Source organism: Pongo abelii, chromosome 1 (assembly GCF_028885655.2).
Source record: "Pongo abelii isolate AG06213 chromosome 1, NHGRI_mPonAbe1-v2.0_pri, whole genome shotgun sequence".
Taxonomy (NCBI): domain Eukaryota; kingdom Metazoa; phylum Chordata; class Mammalia; order Primates; family Hominidae; genus Pongo; species Pongo abelii.
The window spans coordinates 209,194,688-209,209,796 of NC_071985.2; the positions used below are offsets into that span (position 1 = coordinate 209,194,688).

At 45.6% G+C, this 15,109-nt stretch overlaps 1 protein-coding gene across 5 annotated transcripts in view; it reads left to right on the forward strand.

Moving 5' to 3' along the window:
• STPG1 (sperm tail PG-rich repeat containing 1) overlaps positions 1–15,109 on the forward strand; it is a 56,841-nt gene that overhangs the window by 24,673 nt on the left and 17,059 nt on the right. For all 5 annotated transcript variants that reach the window (XM_002811284.5, XM_054540139.2, XM_054540145.2 and 2 more), the window contains 2 exons: positions 5,059–5,160; positions 9,248–9,418. In XM_002811284.5, coding sequence (XP_002811330.1) covers positions 5,059–5,160; positions 9,248–9,418 — 273 coding nt within the window. The remainder of the gene's footprint in view (positions 1–5,058; positions 5,161–9,247; positions 9,419–15,109) is intronic.

A 15,109-nucleotide genomic window follows, 5' to 3' on the forward strand; every position in this document is an offset into this window, starting at 1 on the left:
AAATAAGGATGGAATTTTATGGAAAGGGCAGGGGATCCATCAATCAGGCTTTCCGTGTCCTACTCTGTCACTGGCTGTGTGCCTTTAAACCAGTCACTTGACTTTTCTGGGCTTCAGTTTCCTCAACTGAAACATAAAATTTGGATTATATAATTTTTGCGGTCTCCTCAAATTATAAAAACAGAAAAACAAATTCCTATTCTATGTTCGTTCTCATTTTTCCTGAGGGAAATGGGCATTGAGAAGTTAAAGATCTTGTTTAACATCACCTGATAATTTAGTGAGGCAATACAAATTAAAAACAGATTTTAAAACTCCAGGGCTTCACCACCCTTCTTAAAGCATTAGTCACCCACACCCTTGCTCCAGATCGAACATGGCTGCCTCCTCACAGTAGTCCTGTGGCCCACCTTAGCACATGTTTGACACAGAGAATCAGTGCCCTTTGAAATATGCACTTACCTTATGAGGCTAACTTTGCAGTGAACCATCAAGGTCTCCTTGCCCAGCTCACATTCCCCATGAGAATCTTACTGCAGAGTACAAGGAATCCTTCACAGAGCTCAGTGTCTGGACTGGCAATTTTGGCTGCTAGAAATGAAGTCTGTTTTCCTGAACATTTTCGAGTTATTTACAGATGTGCTGGTAACTTTGCATAGGTGAAGAGACACGCCCGATCTATGTGACAGAGCATGGCCCAGCGGCCTGCCGGACATTTTCTACCCCCGCCTCCCTGTTTCTGTCTCCACTTCACCCTGGATTGTGGTCACTGTTTCCCAAACTGTGTACCCCTAAGGACACCACTTAATGTCTTTGCTTCTCTTTTTTCTTATCCTAAAAATAAAGATGTCGTAATAGGTAGGTAAGCCCTTGCCAGGAATGAGTATTTCATGGTTCTAAACCTCATCCCTTCCAGGCTTGAATAAATAAATACCGGTAGGACATAGGTACCATGTGCTCTAGATGGGCACAATTTAAAAATATATGTTAATACCATTACATAGTAAATCTACCCTCCCAAATGGGAAGCCAGCCAGTGGTTAATTTGTGGTGAAATCATACAAAGTTAATATTGTTCACTTATTAACTTGATATGATACTAGACCAGGGATGTTTAAATGAAAGAGGTTCCGTTGGCAGAAGTCACCATGTTCAAGGGGACAGCTGCCCCAGGTGTGCCCTCAGCTGCATATCTGACCCACAGTAGGGTCTGCCCTGCCTCCCTGCTCTGTGAAGCCTGACTTCTCTGCATCAGTCACCAGTACCCCTTCCTAAGGGGTCTGCAAACACTGGGCTGGCACTCATGACATGCCAGGTACCCCTCAAAGGCCTTTGCATTTATTACCTCATTTAATCCCCATAATAACCCCGTGAGCTAAATACCATCATTATCCATACTTTTCAGATAATGATCCCGAGATGAAAAGAGGGTGAAGTAGCTTGTGCAGTGGAGGCTGGACAGAGTGAGGATGAACCCAGGTAGCAGCTCCTGGTCCTCAGACCCTGTTTCCCCAGCATCTTCCCCAGGTGGAGGCACCTCCCACAGCCCGTCTTATGCCCTTGACACGAGGTTAACGTGTGTGCTGTCTTACCTCCACCACCTGCCTAGGGGCTCCTTGGGCAGTGCTCATTGCTGTCCTTTCCAGACCCCACAAATTCCTCAAAAATGGATCGAATGACCCCAACTCAAGTCTGTGCATTTCCCATCGAGTCACGACCACACATCCATCCATGAGCACTGTTGTGATGCATCTCCTTCCTCCCATTCCTAGACCTCGTGAGCTGCTAACAGGTTGTGCCTGTATCTTCCATCCTTGGCACAGGTCCTGATGCACAGTAGGTTTCAATCAGTGTCTGCTAAATGGCATTGTTGCCCCATCCCACACAGGGGACTTCAAGAGGCTGCTTATAAGCTGCTCAGTCCCACTCTGAAGGTTTGTGACTCCCAAGGGAGGGTCCTGGCTCCATGGAGGCAGTAGCAGGCAACATCGTACATGGTGATGGTGATGGTGATGGTGATGGTGATGGTGATGGTGATGATGATGATGATGATGATGATGATGGCGGGCCGTGTCGGCGCTGTTCCACCCACAGTATGTGTATTGACCCCTTTAATCCTGACACTTAGAGGCAGCGGAGGAGACAGCAGGTAGGGCTTCCATAGAGCGCTAGTAAATGCGAGTTCTCTTCCCTTCTCCCTCCCCATACATGTTTTTGTTTTGTTTGTTTATTTGGTTTTTGCCAAGAAACCAAGGAGTGGCTAAGTTCACATCAGTCACAACTTGGATTCTCGTTCTCTGGGATTTGCTCTGAGAGGCCTAAATTCATCCAAGTCACAGAATGTCAGTCGCAGGAAATGTTTTTGCACAGGCGAAAGGTCTCTCCGAGGGTTCCATCCATCCACCTCTAGAAGTCGCAGGAGAATGCTTGACATTTCCCTCCCAGAGACCTACTTGGGCGTTGCACGAAGGTGGTGGTGTGCTGGTCAACCGCCATTTACGCTCCTCGAAGAAAAGTGCTGAGGTGTAGCATCTACCCGTGTTTGTGGTATAAATACTCCTACCGTGGCCAATTTCAAGCCACCATCAGCAACATTTTGGAATTTTTAACCGTTGTCCTCACAAGCTGCCGCTGGCCAGCTCCAGCTGCCGCTGCCTGGAGGACTCTCCTTTTGCTCACTAAGAACAAACAGGCAGCACTCCATTCCTCCAGGCTAAGTGGTAACAGCCTTCTTCCCATTTGCCTTGGACTCAAGCCAGTTTGCAAAGTGGCAGAATTAAAGTGTGATTAAAGCCCAGGAATGTTGTGAGCTTCAGCAAATGAAAATACAAAATGTCCAGTTAAATTAGAATTTCAGATAAATGGCAACTCTGTCAGTACAAGTATGTCCCAAATATTGCATGGGATATACTAAAATCATCGTCTGCAGTGTATCTGAAATTCTAATTTAACTGGGCAGGTAGGATGGCGCAGGCATTTAGGTCTTGCATTTTGTCTGGAAACCCTAGCTCCTCAGACACATATGAGTGCTCAGAAAATTCTTGCAAACTAATGGTCAGGTTCAGAGTGTGGTGATAACCGGGAGCTAGAGGTGTGTGTCTTCACTATCTACTATTTCAACCTAGAAGAGTCACAGGGACACTTCCTGCGTCGGCTTTCCTAGATCCAGGGACTCTGGAAGCTCAAAAGCACCCCAAGGCCCGACGCCTTGGACTCACAAATAAGAAAGCCCAGAGAGGTGACTTGCTCAAGACCACTTAACATGTGGCAGCACTGAGACTAAAATTTCTGATTCATAACCCAGTGGGGATTTTTTAAATCCTATACAATCTCATTTGAGAATTAGTTTGGTTTCGTGGTTAAGAGCAGACTCTGTGGTCAGAGTGCCTCGGTTCTGGCTCTGACATTTACTAGTTATATGGGCCCTATCTCTTTTGGCCCCAACTTCTTTAAAATGGAGATTAAGTGAGCTAATAGTACATGTAAAGTCCTCAGAACGGTGCATGGCACAAAATGAGCACTCAATAAATTGATGCTTGCCCTGAAAACAGTTGCCTAGAAAAATCTCTTCCTTGTCTCCCCGTAGCCCTTCACATCTGCATCCACAACACCAGGGTTCTCCTGAGCTCTCGGCCTGGGGTGCTGGAGTACCTGGCTCCACAGCGCCTCCTGCTGCCTGCCTCACTCTCCATGGCAGTTAGTTCCTCTTCCGTCCACCGGGGATCATTCTCACCTAAAGCAGGAATCAGCACCCCTGTCGCCACCTCCCATGGGGCAAGGGTGAAAGGACTCACTGCATTTAAAAGTCAGCACAGAAGAACCTGTTAACAGCACTTTGACCCTATCCCTTATATGAAACCATAATTACACACGCCCAGCCAGACTGGAAAGTCCTGGAAGGCACTGATGGTACCTTGAGCTTTCTACCCTAAGGAAGGCAGTAGGGACGGTGGAGACAGGACAGGCCTGAGTGGCAGAGATTGGAGATAGCAAGCTCTGGAGTCGGGCTGTCTCGGTTCAGCTCCGGGGTTTGCCACTTACTAGCTGTGTCTCTGGGCCTCACTTTCCTTAAAGTAGCCCTGACCATACCTCACTGTAAAAGGCTTGTTGTGAGGAGTAAACAAGACAGCACACACCATGCGCTTGGCACTGAAGTCAGGTAGTGCCACTTACAGCAGGGCGACCTTGGGCAAATTCATCTCCACGTGCCTCAGTGTCTCCATCTATCAAAGGGGGACAGTAATCCCTTCCTCACTGGCCAATGGTGAAAATGAGACCAACTTTGAAAAGCTTCTGACACCAAGCAGGTACCCAGGAACCTCTTGCAACAGTGGAGCATCCTTAGCATTTCATACCACTCAGCCAGCTTCTGTCAACATTTACTTCCCCCTGGTAACTAGCATGGGAAATGCAATGAATGCCTGATGAGCTGCCGCAGCAGAAATGAACTTGGAAGTGACCTCTCACTTATTCCTCTCTCACATGCCTGCATCATTCAGCACTTGAGCCTCAAGAGCTTGCGTCTTTTTGTCTGAGAGTTAGAAATGGCCTGGTTTGGGATGAAGGTTGTTTTTGTTTCATTTTGCTTTATAAACAGAAACACTCCCTGGTTTCTCTTCTGAAAGGCTGAGGAGGAAGCTGAGTCAGGTGGGGTGGGGTGAACGTGAAATCGCTCACCCTTCCCTTGCCATGGGTCTGGCTTACCCAATCACTGCACACTGACTTGCACATCAGCCGCATTCAGTGTCCCACTTTAGGCTCATTTCTCTAATGACTTGAAAAAACAACTGTGTTCTTTTGGAATGCGGCAGGGCATAGTGGAAAGAGCAAGGGCTTTGGGAGTCTAGCCTGGCTTGGAATTCCAGTCCCACCACTTGGTAACTGAGACGAAGATCGGGCAAGTCAGGAAATGGTGGAGCCAGGCTGTCACCCGCCAAGTGGTGGTAGCGCCTGTGCTGTGGGATTACAGTAAGGCTTAGTGTTAATGGATGTAAAGCCTGTGGAAATGCACAATGGAATTGAAGTATGTCGATGACACCACCTTCTCTTCCCTTTCAGAATGATATCCCAGGACCTGGGTTCTACAATGTCATTCACCAGTCACCGGTGTCCAACAGTGTCTCATTGTCCAAGAAAGGAACTTGCATGTTTCCCTCGATGGTGAGAACCACTTCTCTTGAGTAAAGCACTAACTGGTCAGTAATTTCCTTCATTCATTGCATAATTATATATTGGACATCTGGTCCTTTCTCTCCAAAGGCCCATGGTTCTAATTAGGAGAGTAACTGCCTCCTCAAATTTCATGCAGGTAAATTGGACCCTGTGTCTCTAAGTAACTTTTTCCCATCTCTACCCATTGCAAGGGTGGGAAGAGAAGCCAGAGGAATCTTCAGAACTTGATCCTTCCAAACCAATTTTGTTATCACTGAATGCACTAAGCAAGTATTTTCCTGAGATGTTTAGGAATGCCAGGAAATTGTGACTCTTACACATCTTGGTGTAATATGATTTTTACAATGCTTAATCTAATTGGTTGTCAAACTACTGAGAAATCTGATAGGACTAAAAAGAAAGCCGGCAGTGGGCCTGAAATGTCCTGGCCCCACCCCATTCCTTCTCTTCGTAAGATATGGGACTTAATTTTTGTTGAGGGCTGTAACAATCAAGTAGCTATATGAATTGCCAATGACCCTGACCAGAGTTGGGCAAAGATAGGGTTCTTAAAAATATTTATACATTGTCAAGAAAAAAAGATGCAGCAAAATAGATAAATGGTCAAGAAAAATAGATACAGCAAGGGGAAAGATACAAACTAGGGTAAGGCTACCTGCGGAAGAAAAGTGAAAAGTGGACAGGCATGGTGGCTCATGCCTATAACGCCAGCATTTCGGAAGGCCAATGCGGGAAGATCACTTAAGCCCAGGAGTTCAAGACCAGCCTGGGCAACATAGTGAGACCCCATCTCTACAAAATAATTTAAAAATTAGCCAGGAGTGGTGATGTGTGCCCATAGTCCCAGCTACTCAGGAGGCTGAGGTGGGAGGATCACTTGAACCCAGGAGGTTGAGGCTGCAGTGAACTATGATTTCACCATCACACTCCAGCCTGCGTGACAGAGGCAGACTCTGTCCAAAAAAAAAAAAAAAAAAGTGAAAAGAAAGCAAGCCCAGACTCTAACATTAAATTAACAAACATATGCCATCTTGTCCCTTTAAAAGTTGTAATAATTTCTTGCACAGATGTATTATGATGCCTGACATTGGAATTGATTTTTTTTTTTTAACCACACAAAAGGACCGTTTAAGACACACTAAATGTAGCCACGTCTTATTGGAATTCGAATTTGGCAGAATTGGATACTCAAGGAACAGACCAGCTTTGGAGTTAACTCCGCATTACCGAAGAAGCTGAGTTTGTACATGGCCTCAGTAGGTCCACAGAACAGCCATGCCTCTACCTATTTTTCTGCCACCAGCTCTGCTAGGAAAGAAACTCAAAAGAAGTGCCATCTCATGAAGTCCTGGTGTAGAAGACAAGACTTCAGACCTGATCCTGCCTCAGCTGTGGATTCTTGACGTGACCTCAAGCACGTCACCCTTCTGTGTCCCAGTTGCCTCATGAAAGTGGAGACTCCCTGGAGGCACTGGGCAAATTAACGTTGCAATGAGTGAAATACTCTTTGAAACAGCAAAGCATTATAAACATGCTAAATATTATGATTGTTACCACCTGAGTCACAAACAATACTTCCTGCAACACCTAGGTTTTCTCTCCGAGAACTTCTTTGCTAAATAATGGCACTGCCCATTCCATCTTGGTGCCAACAAAGAGATTGAATCAGAGGACACGACTGGTTGTCTACAAGGCTTTGCGTGCGGTAACTTTCCAAATGAAAAGCCGGACTATCTGGAGGAGAAGGGGCCCAAGGCAAGAGCTGAGTATTACAGAACCTAGCCACGCCTTTCAGGCCTTTAAAAAATTCAGAACCAAACCCTAAAGAAGGCAGACTTTGAGCTGTTCAGCTTCCCCCTCTCCTCCCTTTCACAAATATGGGAATTTGTATTTATAGTTATGTTACACTCAGGTATAAGCACTTAAGGTCCTGTACCTGGGGATGGGTGCCTGAAGTGGTCGATGGCGATCTATTAGGAGATCTCTGCGTTTTACCTCATTCCTGTGTGAACTGGATGAGAATTTCATATCCCCCCACCCCACCGCCTCTTTCAGTAACTTTCACCTTTAGCACCTCCTTCACTTCTGCATCCCAAGACTTGGAGGGAATTAAAAGTAGCTCTCATCAGAGAAAGATCAGAATGACCAGTAGGAATGTGATTATGGGTGAGGCTGACCAAAAAACTCTGTGGGTCTATAAATTTTAGAAACTTCCTCATGACTGTTGAAACAACTACACCCAACCTTTTGAGAGACCTGACATCTCTCTAAGTCCCAATGATATAAAGAGCTTTATTAGTATATTCCAAATCTTTGCTCCAGAATCTTCCACAGGACTGACTAGGAGAAGTATATGAGGCAGGTGGGTGGAGAGTTTGATGGCCTGTCTGTATTTGCATGCTGGCAGGAGTGACTCTAGAAAAGTTAGTAGGTGCTGGAGAGAAGTTCATAAATGCCGGCGTTTGGCCAGATTGGAGGCCACAGGCCTGGCAAGTAAACCAAGGGGTGTGTAGTGTTGGTGAGTGAGTGTTACCGTAGCCACATTCTGAGACTAATTCTATTATGATACTTTGTAAAACATTGCCTCTACTGGGACTTTTTTGGGAAGAAGTTTTTTCATTTTCAAAATGTAAGTTGTAGGTGTTCTAAACCAAAAAAGAGTCTATGATTTAATGGGCTTGCTGTTATCCCAGGGCCATGCCACTCAACCCTTTCCTCTTTAGAATGAGCTCTCTGATCCATGTCATGTAGTGGAGGCCGACTGCTTGGGTAGGAATGCTGGTCCTCCGCCTGAATTAGCTGAGGAAGTTCAGCTTCCTCATGTGTAAAGTGGAGACAATCATGAGATCCACTGCTCAGGGTTGTCGTGAGGATTCAACACAAAAACCCACCAAAGGTATTGGTTAACGCTTGGCCAGAATGAAAAAGATGAAGCACGTTCAAAGCTGGGGTGACCTTACTTCTAGGAGCATCAGCAAATCCTTACACACTGCATGTAGCCACTTCTTATTAGAATTCGAGTTTGGCAGAGTTGGATACTCAAGGAACAGATCAGCTTTGGAGTTAACTTCCCATTACTGAAGAGGCTGAGGTTGAGCTGGGGCTTGAACCCAGGTTAGGCTCTGAACAACTTAGGCTCTGGACAAGAACACTCCCGCTTCTGGTGCTACACCTACCCAAATGCTAGTGGGGGGTCCATAAACCAGATGCTGAGGACCTTCACCACCAAGCACAGAGTGAAGTAGGGGAGCCCTAATGCCTTCCTTTTGGCTCACCCACTTTCTGTGTTTGTGTAGTTATTGATTCCTATCAAGTGAGAAAATCCAGGGCAATGTTCTCAAGCTTTTGACCATTAAATAGTGGGAAATGTTTTGTTTTATCAGACTCCAATACTTGCCGTGCTATCTTAGGGGAAAGTGATGTTATCACTGAGTTTCTGTGACTTTTGTCCCTGTTCTTTTGACAAACATTGATTCTGTTTGTTTTTTAACTGAAGATAATTTATCGTGGCTTCCTGAAAGGAGTGGGATTGGTTCTGTTAAACAGTGAAAATACTGTAGGATTTGATGAAAACAGTAATTTGGTGGAGGGTAGGAGGCACGGATGGACAACAAGCCCCCTGGAGCTTTGTTTGAAGCAAACTCGTTGCTTAGGCAGTTCAGATCATTTAACCTTAGAAACAAGATGTGAGATTTTACTCAGAAGAAAAGCCTAGGCTGAGAAGACTGTCTAAAGCTTCCTATCACATAAATTACCCAACAGCTGATGAGTCAAGGGTAAGTGGCCAGGAACAGGATTGGGTGGAAATGCATTTATGGCAAAATCATTTTTGCCAAGTCCCAAACAGAAGATGAATAATTTGAGTTAGTTTACAGAAGCGAGTACAGGTCTGAACTTGCGTTTTCCAAGGGAAGATCCTCAAAGCCCGAGGTCAGTTTATCATTGTAACCTGCCAGAGTTTCGCCTTTTATAAAACGCATTTAGACCTTGTGCTGGTCACCATCTTTTTGACATCTGTCCTTCAGATCCACAATATTATGTGACAATGCTGATTCCTTTGGTTGTCTCCTTACAGTGCGCCCGATTGGACACCATCATTTCTAAATACCCTGCAGCGAACGCATACACTATCCCATCGGATTTTATTTCCAAGAGAGACTTTAGTAATTCGTGTTCCAGCATGTTCCAGTTGCCAAGCTTTATGAAAGTTCTCAAATTTGAAACTCCTGCACCAAACTATTACAATGTAAGAACTCTGCCTATGCTTGCTAAATATAGATCAAATGAATGGTTTACTAAAATAAAAGGAAGAGGGGATCTTGGGGACATCGTATTTTAATGCAGTTGTCAAGCCAGTTAGCATTTGTTGACTACCCAATGGGTGCCTAAGGCTGTACAAGACTCTTACAGGGAATTTGCAGACCCCAGAGATCAGGGTGGACAACATGGAGGCCAGTGTCAAGCTGTGGGGAGGCCACTGCCCTGAGAAACACGTATTCTAATTACTCTTGTCCTGTAACCTTTCTGGGACATAGTTTTCTCATCTGTAACAATGGGTGTATTATTTACCACTTTGTCTGCAGCCACTAGTGATTTACTTTTTAGGTTCTTCTAGGGAAAATAAACTTTCATATCAGAAAATAGGTGTTTTAACAGTCGTGCCCTGCTGTGCCAATTATGATCGCTTCGTATTCACTGATGCAGAATGGCATGGATGGTTAAGAGATGGATTCAGGAAGGTTTGGTTTAGCTCTTATCTGTTGCCACTTTCTAACTGTGTGGCCTTGGGCAAGTCCCTTAACCTTTCCAGGGCTTAGTTTATTGATCCGTAAAATGGTGATGTATGTTCACCTCATCGTGTTAATGCAAATATTAAATGAGATAATGTATACTGCATGCCCAGGACAGCACCAGTCACACAAGGACCACACAATACATGGAGATTGGTAGGGCTGTCTTTGTTAGTACATGAAGAGTATTTACTTACCCTTAAATACAAGGCAAGTAAGTAAGTCACAGCCCCCAGTGTACAATGGAATCAATTCTACTTGCCCTACAGGGTTAACATAAAGCAACGAATGTGAAAGCACTCTGAAGTGCGCAAGATATGAATTGTACGTAAGACATTGATGTTGTGCCATTTTCCAAACTATTTTGGTTTTATACATTTATTATACCATTTCCTTTTTTCCTTCATAATATTGATAATTAATAATTATTTTTCTGACTACAAAAATCCTGCCCACCTTCTATGATGGATTCAAGCAATTATAATGTGTCCAAAGTAATGTAAGTGCCTGCTGGGCCAGCACTGTCCACTAGAAGTAAAATGGGAGCCACAGACATCATTAAAAATTTTCTTTTTTTTTTTTTTTGAGACGGAGTCTTGCTCTGTCACCCAGGCTGGAGTGCAGTGGTGCAATCTTGGCTCACTGCAAGCTCCACCTCCCGGGTTCACACCATTCTCCTGCCTCAGCCTCCCAAGTAGCTGGGACTACAGGCACCCGCCACCACACCCGGCTAACTTTTTGTATTTTTAGTAGAGACGGGGTTTCACTATGTTAGCCAGGATGGTCTCAATCTCCTGACCTTGTGATCCACCCGCCTCGGCCTCCCAAAGTGCTGGGATTACAGGCGTGAGCCACCGTGCCCAGCCTCATTTAAGATTTTCTAGTAGCCACATCGAAAAAGGGACAGATGAAGTTAATTTGAGTAATATAGTTTACCCAACAGATCCAAAATATTATCATTTCAACACTGATCAATATAAAAGTTATGAATTTTATATTTGAGGAAGATTATTTTCCTTGTAGTGAGTCTTTAAAATCCAGTATGTGTTTTATTCTTCCAGCACATTTTAATTTGGGCCAGCCACGTTTCCAGGGCCAATAGCCACATGCAACCTGTGGCTACTCTACTGGGCAGTCCAACTCCAGGCAGTCTTCCCTCGGCATGATCAGAGCCTGAAAATGAGGAGGAGGAGGAGGAGGAGGATGAAGCACTTCTCGTGTACTAAGTGCTGGTCTAAGAGTTATGTATTAATCATATTTAATACTCACAAGTGAATCCATAAAGTGGATTATCTTGTTCCCAGTATAAAGAAGAGAAAGCTGAGGCTCAGAGAGGTGAAGGGACTTGCCCAAAGTTACCCAGCTTGAAGGCATCATTTGCACTTCAGTGGGCACCAGTGGATGGCTGGGGTGGAAAGCTGGGGAATGATCAAAGTCACCTCGTTCCAGCCCTGACAGGCTTCCCTCTGTGGATCCTGTTGCTCCTCTGTGCCAGGCTGGTGATACAGCTTAGATTCCAGTGGGTAATTCAGAAAAGAACAGGTAAACAAACAAAATAATTACAAACTGTGGTCAACTTTGAGGGACAGCTGGAGCCTGAGGGAGAATATGTGGGAGATACGGAGGTTGGCAGTACCAAGTCAGCCTTCTCTGACTTGGTGGTCAGAGAAGGCTCTGAGACTGAGACCCAAGAATTGAGGAAGAGCCAGGGTTGGAGAAAGAGCATGTGCCAAGGTCCTGGTATAGCAAGGAGCCCAGCCCACAAGGACCTTCAGGAAGGTCGAGTGGCTAGTGTAGGATGAGCAAGAGGATAAGGGAGAAGGGGGCGCCAGACAGACAGCGGCCAATTCACGCAGGGCCCTGAAGATCCCAGGAGGAAGTTCACATTTTGTTCTATGGGTCCTAGGAAGCCCATGAGGGGGGCTGGAGGCGTGGGGTGGTGTGATCTGATGCTTTTTTTTTTAGATGGAGTCTTGATCTCTCACCCAGGCTGGAGTGCAGTGGCACGATCTTGGCTCACTGCAACCTCCGCCTCCCCAGTTCAAGTAATTCTCCTGCCTCAGCTGGGATTACAGGCACATGCCACCATGCCCGACTAATTTTTGTATTTTTTTTTTTAGTAGAGATGGGGTTTCACCACGTTGGCCAGGCTGGTCTCAAACTCCTGACCTCATAATCCACCCACCTTGGCCTCCCAAAGTACTGGGATTACAGGCGTGAGCCACAGCTTCTGGCCAATCTGATATATTTTTTAAAAAGTTCCTTCCAGCTGCTGTGTGGTGAATGGACTGCAGTGTGGGTTGGAGAGTGGGTTCTGGAAAACCAGCGAGGAGATTGTTATGCTAACAGGAGAGACGGCAAGGTATGATCCAAGAAAGTGATCAGAAAGGGGCTTAGCCATTGCCCCTTTGTCAATCCCAAGTGGGAACCAGGCTACTTGGGAGAAAAACACAGGCACCGACTGTCTGTGTGGATGCCCCTCTCTGCAGCCTCCCGGTTGTAGCTGAAGGACGCTGCCATCAGTGTTTCATGCACCATTCTCCCCCAGTCACTGTCTACTCCTTCACCCGGCTTCCTGTCTCCAATGCCCAGCACAGGTCCTGGGATGCAGTAAGCATCCAATCAATGTTTATGGTATCAAAGGAATAACTTTACAGTAGTATACAGCTGTTAATCTAGAAAGGACCTCTTCCCAAGACAGAATTGTGTCCTTCTGCCAATAGATACATTTAGGCACATGTTTTTTGTTCATTATTGTCTTAATATGACCCTGAAAATAATACACACTCATCATAAAATATATTCAAGTCCTGTAGAAACCCATTAATTAGAAAGTGGAAGTCCCTTATAATTCTGCTTCCCAAAGCAAACCACTGCATCAAAAACCAGGTGCAGGCCGGGCACAGTGGCTCATGCCTGTAATCCCAGCACTTTGGGAGGCCAAGGCGGACAGATCACCTGAGGTCAGGAGTTTGAAACCAGCCTGGCCAATATAGTGAAACCTCGCCTCTACTAAAAATACAAAAATTAGTCAGGCATGGTGGCACACACCTGTAATCCTAGCTATTCGGGAGGCTGAGGCAAGAGACTTGCTTGAACCTGGAAAGTGGAGGTTGCAGTGAGCCGAGATCACACTACTACACTCCAGCCTGGGTGGCAGAGTGAGACCCCATCTCAAAACAAAACAAAAACCAGGTGCAATTTCTTTCATATTCTCTCCTACCTCTGTCCCTCCACCAGTATTAGCATTATTCTGTACACAGCACACATGGATTTTCTTCTTAGATTTCTTTCCATGGCAATACAATAAATCTGCCTCAGTCTTTTTTAACCTGCTGAATATTTTCCTGGCCCCATGGGGAAATCTTCCAGTGACTCACACTCAGCGTATACAAAAATGCTCCCTTTTTCAGTTGCTTTTCTGTCTGGGTGAAAAATAAAGCTGAAGTGCTGTTTTGTCTACAGGTGGCTTTTTTTCAGGCCAGGAGAACAATGGTTGAGTCAACTGGTGAGGAGTAGAAATGCAATAATCCTGTTAGCCACACTGTGCTTTGAGGTCTGTCAAAGCCTTTCTCTGCCTTTGCTGCCACCATCCCTCACTTGTATATTTGAGTCCTCTTCCTCGGTACTGTGTTATTACCTTCTCTCCGGCAACCTGGCTCCTCTCCTCCACTCTCCATGTCCAGTAATTAACCTGTCCCATCTGGTCTCTTTGTTTGCCCTCTCTGCATGCCGTCTAGCCATTAGGGCCCTGGGAAAAGCTAAATTCCTCCACCTTTGTAAACACAAAATCAAAATGCCATCTGCATTTCTCGAGAAACATTTTTTTTGACAAAGGAGTATCACAGCAAATCAAACCATCCTGGCCCCAGCAAATAGTTTCACTCATTCAGCAAATATCCCCAGCAATCACAGGTTTAATTTGTATTGCCTCTGATCTCCAATGAATACAGGAGACTGCAAATTGGCATTTAAAATATTTATGATTCACGTGTAACAGAAGAATGATCTCAGGGTTTTTTTCCTATTATTTTTAGAGTTCTGGACACATCGCACACTCTCAAATGTATTTCGTGAGTTGGCCAGAATTCTTAATTTCTGGTCAGTTCAGGAAAGTCGAGAGAAGGGAGTGCTTGCAAATGTGATCACAATCTTAAATGATACGACTTTCTTGTGTGCCCCAAATGCTGCATTTATAGAAGGGCTGTTTGAACAGTGAGCAATGCACCTAGGAATGAGGATGGGGATGGGTAGGACTACGTGTCCTGAAAACAGTAAAAATAGTAGAAAACCGGGTGCAGTGGCTCACGCCTGTAATCCCAACACTTTGGGAGGCCGAGGTGGGCAGATGATTTGAGTCTAGGAGTTCAAGACCAGCCTGGGCAACATGGTGAAACCCCATCTCTACAAAAAAACACAAAAAATTAGCCAGGTGTGGTGGCGTGTGCCTGAAGTCCCCTGCTATTCTGGAGGCTGAGGTGCAATGATTGCTTGAGCCCGGGAGGCAGAGGTTGCAGTGAGCTGAGATGGCATCACTGCACTCCAGCCTGGGCAACACAGTGAGACTCTGTCTCCAAAAAAAAAAAAAAAAAAAAAAAAAGTAGCAACAATAATGAAGATAATTTGCGGGTGTAGCATTACACACTTAAAAAAAAAACACTTTCCGGCCGGGCGCAGTGGCTCACGCCTGTAATCCCAGCACTTTGGGAGGCCGAGGCGGGTGGATCACGAGGTCAGGAGATCGAGGCCATCCTGGCTAACACAGTGAAACCCCGTCTCTACTAAAAATACAAAAAAAATTAGCCAGGCATAGGTGGTGCATGCCTGTAGTCCCAGCTACTCCGGAGGCTGAGGCAGGAGAATGGCGTGAACCCGGGAGGCGGAGCTTGCAGTGAGCGGAGATCATGCCACTGCACTCCAGCCTGGGAGACAGAGCAGGACTCCATCTCAAAAAAAAAAAAAAAACACTTTCCTAGAGGTGATCTCTGTTGGCCCACCCCCACTCGCTGACGGAACTCCACAGCAAGTGGAGCTGACTGTCCAATCCGTTTTACAGATGAGAAAACTTCGTTTCAGAGAGGTTACAGAACTGATGCAGGGGCACACAGCCTGTCCTTAGCAGAAGTGAGCCTGGAAGCCAGCCCGCA